This window comes from Ruditapes philippinarum, unplaced genomic scaffold (genome assembly GCF_026571515.1).
Source record: "Ruditapes philippinarum isolate M1 unplaced genomic scaffold, ASM2657151v2 ctg981_1_1_1_1, whole genome shotgun sequence".
Classification (NCBI taxonomy): domain Eukaryota; kingdom Metazoa; phylum Mollusca; class Bivalvia; order Venerida; family Veneridae; genus Ruditapes; species Ruditapes philippinarum.
Genome location: NW_026855378.1, coordinates 221,676 through 228,889, shown reverse-complemented (window position 1 = coordinate 228,889; position 7,214 = coordinate 221,676). Strand labels below are relative to the sequence as shown.

The window sequence follows — 7,214 nt, the reverse complement described above, 5'->3', positions numbered from 1 at the left end:
TGGAAATCGAATTAATTTGTACAAATTTTGTACTTTTTAAGTTATTGCAGAATTGTCATTTCTTTGAATGACCACAATGACGGACGGTTGAATTAAGATCCATATAATTTCCATATCGCCCATTATCTAAATTCCAAATACTAGTATCAGCAAAATAGTCCTTGTTCTTTTTGAATTATTTTGATAAGCAGAATGACAGACAGACACATTGCAGGACTGACGGGTGAAAAAGTTAAATTGACATTCATAATATCCATATAGTCCTCTATTCTCATACTAAGTATCTTATCATCAACCCAGATTTTAAACTTTTTAAGTTAATGTAGCGTCTAGATTTCTTTGAATGGTCAGAATGACAGACAGACGGACGAACATACAGAAAAAAATATGTACATATACTCCATATGACCAAATATCCACATATCATTATTTATTAAGCTTTTGTATCGTTTTAGCTATAACATGATCTAGATTTTCTTTGGATAGAAGAAGAACATGCATACAGACGGATAGATAAGGATAATCTCAACATGGCCGTATATCCGCATAGACCTTCCAAGTGTCATCAACACAGCTGTTGTGATTTTTTTTAGTTATGAATGGATTCAGAATCTTCGAATGGACGTCCTTAAGAGACTGTACATACGTGGCTACACCATTGATCTCCTCTTTGTTTTTAGCCACATAAAGGAAAAAAAGCATCATAAAAGCTAACGGAATGAAAGACACTAAAGAGAAAGTACAGTTTACCGTAGTGACAGAAATATTATCCTAGAAGGCCGGACAGACGGACGGGGGACGTTCTCCCTGAGATGACGTTACGAGCTTATTTCTTTGATATTCTTTGATCTAAAAAAAACCCATATTAACGTATTTCAACCCATAAGCAACCCTTTCCCCCCAGACAGGCTTGTACGGCATGAACACGGATATTCATTCCATAATATCACGCGTGTCCGTACGGAGAAACAGAGTAAAGAAGAGTCTCCTGTGGTTAAAGCGGTAGGGAACTTATAAAATCAGTAATATTTTTTTCCTGACCCTTAGAATTTCTTTGTAAACAAGGGACCGAGCTTAGCAATAATGAAAATTGAAGTTTCCTAATGTTAATTTAACTAATATACACAAATTATATAAAATAAAAGAAACAAGAGGGCCATGATAGCCCTAATATCGCTCACCTGAATATGTATGCTCTCCACGACAAGGAACAAGTAATATTGTAAACTATAAATAAAAGCAGATATAAAATCTAAATCTTAAATTGATATTACAGAGTTTAACGTTACTGGTTGCTATTGCTAAGTGAAAACAACAGTTCCATAAGATGTCACTGTTTGCTACGCAAAATAAATGGTTTCCCTGCGATGAAATTCAATGGTAGATTCACGTGTTGTATGGAAAGTTAATGTTTGCTGGTTGCTATGAATATTTATAGTTTGCTATGAAACGTCAATGGCTGCTAAAAAGTCACTATGGACTAAAGTTGCTATGGAAACTAAGCTTCAGCTCTTGTAGATTAAGATATTTATGTTTATTTTTTTTACTATATACATATAATGTAAATCAATGTTCCACGGGGCGGTGCAATTTTTACCCGAGGACTATAATTTGAACAATTTTTTAAGATGTCCACGAGACAATGTTTCATACCAAATATCTAAGTTAAAGTCTATATAGTAGAAACGAAGATTATTTTTCTATATACATATAACATAAATAAATTACCCCCCTGGGGCAGGGCCAATTTTGACCCCAGGGCTTTTATTTGAACAAACTTGGTAGAGACCTATTTGCAGATGTTGCATGCTAATATCTAAGCTCTAGCACTTTGGAGCTTTTAAAGAAGATTTTAAGTGTTTTTCTTTCCGTTGCCATGGCAACCAGAGTTCTGCATGGAATTCCATTTGTTTAAACAATTTTCAAAGATGACCACCCAAGGAACTTTTCTGTAAAGTTTGGATGACATTGACTTAGTGGTTTATGAGAGGATGTCGTTTACAGTTAAAGTTTACGGACGGACGCCGGACGAAAAGTAATCACAAATGCTAACCATGTCATTTTGTGACAGGTGAGCTAAAATGTAAGTAACATGATTAACAGGAAATTATTGACAAGATATGACTAAATATGATGGTTCTCGACTTCTTTAGCTTACTTATGAGCATGTTGACAAGAAGAAATCTCAAAACTTCACAATTTTATTTTTTCATGCGTTATTTTTTTGTGAACAATAAGCATTATTCTTGCAATAAATTATTTATGTAAATATTATTCTATATTAAATATCGGAATGAAAATTTGATTCGACTCAATGCTTGTTATATGTGTCTTAAACAATTTAGTAACATCTATTTGTATGTATTCATTTGGTAGTTAACAACAATCATGTCACGAAACACAAATCATTTGACTGTTTTATGTCTATTAAACATTTTACGTTGCATACATTTATCGTATGATATTAAGGGCACATTACATTGTAGGACCTATTGGATGAAAGTAAAAGTTTTCATCAAGTGCTTCAAAAACAAAAAATGATATAAATGCATACATATTGTTTGAATGTTTGATGACATACAGTTATACACCTGTGAAAATTATGGGGCGAACTAATATTGGCTATACATGTTTGTATAATAAAGCAAAGTATAAATTGAAGATAAAACGTGGAGTATGAAATTATACCCGCTTAATATCTTTCAGTCTCGCCCGGAAAAATATAACTCCATAACCCTGTCAAAGAATAAATATGAATATAAAAAATGTTTTATAATGATAAATATTTTTTCAAAATTTTTGCAGTCAACACTTAAATTCATTGGTGTCATATTTCATATTTAGCTGTAAAGAAAATACAAAGTTACCAGTATTAACTTATTAAATACGCGAATAATGTACTCATTACACTGTGGAAAGTCATTTTTATTGGTTAATCATGGTGTTCGTCTATAATAATATATCTACATGGAAATAAAGGACTTTTGCTACCTAATAAATACCATATTATTTTCTATGACATGTTATACATGTATAAATCTCGTTTAGTAAAGCTTACTGTCATTTATACTGGGCCGATCGTGTTTATCAACAGTATTTAATGTAAAACACTTTACAATAGAGATGTTTCTTTTTGAGTAAATTGTCATATGTTCAAAGTTATATATATGAGTTTTGTATTTAAAAATGTTACCTTATTTACACGATATGCCAACATCTTCACCGTGGTCACAATCATGTATTCTCCAACCATCATGCGAACATTGAAATAAGCTTGTTTCACTTCCTATACACTGAACCTCATCTAAAAATATTGGTCCTGTTCCCCTGCCAAAGTGTGCTTCGTAGTGTACCACAGGGCTAGTACTAAAATGATTACATCAAAATATTATTATTTTAGATTTTATCATGCCATTTGTAAAGAAGCTTAACTTTAACTGCTTAACGCAGATAATAATACCGGTAATAATAATAATAATAATGATACATGTAATAATAATAATAATAATAATAATAATAATAATAATAATAATAATAATATGAAGATCAAACAGAAAATCATATGCCAGTAATTCTTGATTTTCTGATAGAAAAATACATGGAAAACTTGTCTGACTTCTGCTATTGAAGAGTATATAAGAACATATTTTGGTACCACTCTATACACGTGAGATATTGATCAAATACGACATTATTTGTCGGAGCATTGAGTATATGTGTTTTATTTTGTTGGGTTTTACGTCGCACCAACACAGAAAACAGAGGCACATACGCGCACATGAGTTGAACCACCTTCGGATAGCTTTCTCGCATGACAGAATCTTTAGACTCTTAAGTTGCTCGAACCTACAGCGGTAAGAGGCAAATGATTGAAGTCAACGACCTTAACCATTCGGCCAAAGACGCCCCTCTTGATGTAGTTAGTATGTTGATTTTGAACGAGTAAATATAGACCTTTTTACAATACGATTAATTTCATAGTAACGGATGTTTCATTTCGACCATGCGCATTCTGCATAGGGTAAAAACGCAATAACGCAAGACTACATTTTATCATACTTAAAGGCTTTAAAACACGTTATTTCAAATATGTATTGAGTTGACTTCTTTATTTGCAAATATATAAATTTTCACATTTTTACAACAATTATCTCAATGTAAGGTCCGTGATCCTAAGGGGGAATTCTTAAACAATCGTCTTTTCCCTGCCTTTTTATGGCAATCTTGGCCACAAAGCTATATAGGCATCTTTTTTGTCTTTGTTAAAAGCGTTTTTATATGATTTTCTACTTTTAACTCGGAATTTCTATGAACTTCTGGTACATTTCTTTGTAGGGTGATGCTATTTTCCCCACGCAGATTGCGCATGCGCAAGAAAAGTACCATTCCCGGTCGAATTTTCAAAGCAACGGACCGCGTCGTCAAAAAGGTCTTTTGACAATTATCTTTTTAAAATTCAATCGTTTCACTAAAAAAAAAAATAACATGAACCAAGATATGTAATTAAAACAATAATGAAACATTTCATAGTTATTTTATTATCAATATCAAGATTTATATATCAGAACTTTTGAATAATTTATCCCTATGAATAAAGGCAGCATATTTGTTAGAATATGTCCATTCTAAAAAGTGCCGTGATTTCTTCGTCAATATTTTCAAAACACTATTCTAATACATAAATTAAAATCAGGATTCTTCTGTAAAATATTTCAACAACTCATTTTAGTAACAAAATATAATTCAGATTCTGTAATTACAGTTCATTGTACATGCATTAAAATTCCTTACATTTATTAACAAGGAGATAAGTAATAACATGTAAACAATCATAAAGAGGAGCTAAGCATGTCCAATATGTAAGATATAATGCCTTTGTCAAATTTAGATTTAGACATGCGAAAGGTAAGACAAATTGACGAAAAAATATTTCAGATTAGAGGGAAAGAAAGTATAGTGTAGGAGTCACTGTGGTATGTGTACTTGATTTTTTTATTATAAAAAACTTTAAGATATGGATTAACCTCTTATTTAAATAAATTTTCTAAAAATAATCAATCGTTTATGGTAAATTGTACACCTTCATTCAGAACACTTTCATATGTAACAAAATTATATACGGGTAGAGCATATTGCTTTGAACGTCTTTTACCTTTTTTACGGAAGCTTATCAGGGCCTCCACTTATCTAAAAGTTTCACGTCATGTTAACTTGTTTCTTCTCGTTTTGACCAAAAACATTCCATGAAGACTTCCGTAATTCTTAGAAGTTTTTAATCATTGCAAAAAAACTTTGTTGAATTACGTGAGCTATTTGTCAATGCGAGTAACGTCTTTGCGTCTTACTAAATATTTCAGCAGAGTCGTGAAATCAAGAAGTTTCGACAGGATTTTTGTCGAAGAGACAAAAGCTTCAAACATATCGAGAAAAATTCAGTTGCAATGCCTAAAAGCTTCTCATCTTTGTCTGTAAATTTTATTGCGAAATGCAAAAACATCTTATCAATGCGAATAAAAATAAGTCGACTTAGCGCAAAACATCTCACCAACTGTAGGCCCTGATACGCTTCCGTATTTTTTTAATTATTTCATAATCATATTGAAAATCTTTACGCAAAAAATGTTGTGTTTTCAGAATCCTTTCAGAATTCTTATTCATGTTTCAAATTGCTAAATTGTAAGTGTATTATAATATATATATTAACAGTTAAATTGTCACACTGAAAACTAGGTTTTATAAAAACATTTTCACAGTATGATAACATTAAAAAGAGTTTAAAGAAAAATGTCGAGCCGCAATGTACTAGTATATCGCTCTATATCAGGTTGAAGTACAGTTAAACATTTTTTTCTACCATATGTTTCAAAATAGTTAATCTTGCATAACTATCATCTATATTTTGTGGTTTTAACAATTTTAATCAGGATTTTTGCACAAAATTATAATCGCGTCAGTACCAAAAAAAAATTAATCGCGTCAATAACAATGAGTCTTTTTCTATTCTCAGTAATCTTGAAAATGTTCTCAAACTAAAATAATTGATTGTCAGAGTTTGGTCCATATAATGGTACAATACTAACGTAAACCTTATTTCCCAAAAAAGATAAGTATTGTATTACATTATTTCCGTAATCATCAACTTATATTATCTTATAATTAAGTTTTTATAAAAGCATGTTGCAACGTCCCTAGAACTAGAATGCGAACAATTATTTCGTACCAAATGGGTCACTTGTCATGACAGTTTTATCAACACGACTGTATAGCACTACAGTATGAAATGTAGAAGTAAAATTTAAGTTACATATAAATGATATAGAACCACATTTTTTTTCAGAGTATTTTACTGTTCGTTCTTAATCCTATAAAAGTATGCACCTTTGGAATATGAAACTTATTTTCTTACACTTAAAAATCTGAAGTTGGCCTCAATATAACAAAACAGATCTACATACAGGCTGCTTTCTTACTTATGAATCATCAATATTGTAAATTAAAATTTTGATATATTTATATTATTTCGTGACATTTTTCTAACCATGATAAACACGAGAACCGCAAAGGCGGGGAAATAACGCCCGAATATAAATTTGTTTAAATAATCAAAAATAATCCTTAAATTAGGTAAGAGATCAAATCTAGAAATTTGTCTGAAAAATGTTTTATCTTAAAGACACAGTATGCCTAAGAAGTCACAGGTGATTAGGAATTTAATTCTTTAGAAAAAGCAAACATGTGTTCAATAATGTTTTAATAATGGATTTAGAACAGGGAAGATGGTTAACAACAAAAGATAGTAACGCTGAACGTACGTGTAAAAATGTGTCATAAAGGTTGCAAAATGTAACAAAGTAGTATTTTGACTTTCATACAAAATACTAAATCACCATAAACAAACCAATTATTTAAAAGCAAAAGGAGAAACAATGATTCATCTATATGGACTATGAATAACGTTTTGGAACTGTAACAATATACCAAAAATTAAAAAAAAGTTTTTTTAGAAATAACTAGAAATAACGTCGATAGCATTTCGGGGGCCTTAATGTGCCTTTAAGTATCCTTATGACACCATATGAACTCCAAGGTGGAGGCATATTTACCCTTAATGAATCATTTATAAAACCTTTAAAGTGGTATTCAAGACAATGCTAAAAGTCATACATAAATTCATAGTATCATCTTCTAGAAATATTTTGAATTTTTATTTTTTT

At 30.9% G+C, this 7,214-nt stretch overlaps 1 protein-coding gene across 5 annotated transcripts in view; it reads right to left on the bottom strand.

Moving 5' to 3' along the window:
* Positions 1–1,010: 1,010 nt before the first annotated feature.
* LOC132743110 (deleted in malignant brain tumors 1 protein-like) overlaps positions 1,011–7,214 on the bottom strand; it is a 180,390-nt gene continuing 174,186 nt past the window's right edge. For 2 of the 5 annotated variants that reach the window (XM_060731624.1, XM_060731623.1), the window contains exon 20: positions 2,755–3,366. In XM_060731624.1, coding sequence (XP_060587607.1) covers positions 3,195–3,366 — 172 coding nt within the window. In that variant the 3' untranslated portion in view covers positions 2,755–3,194. The other 3 variants (XM_060731622.1, XM_060731626.1, XM_060731621.1) reach the window with 3 other exon arrangements.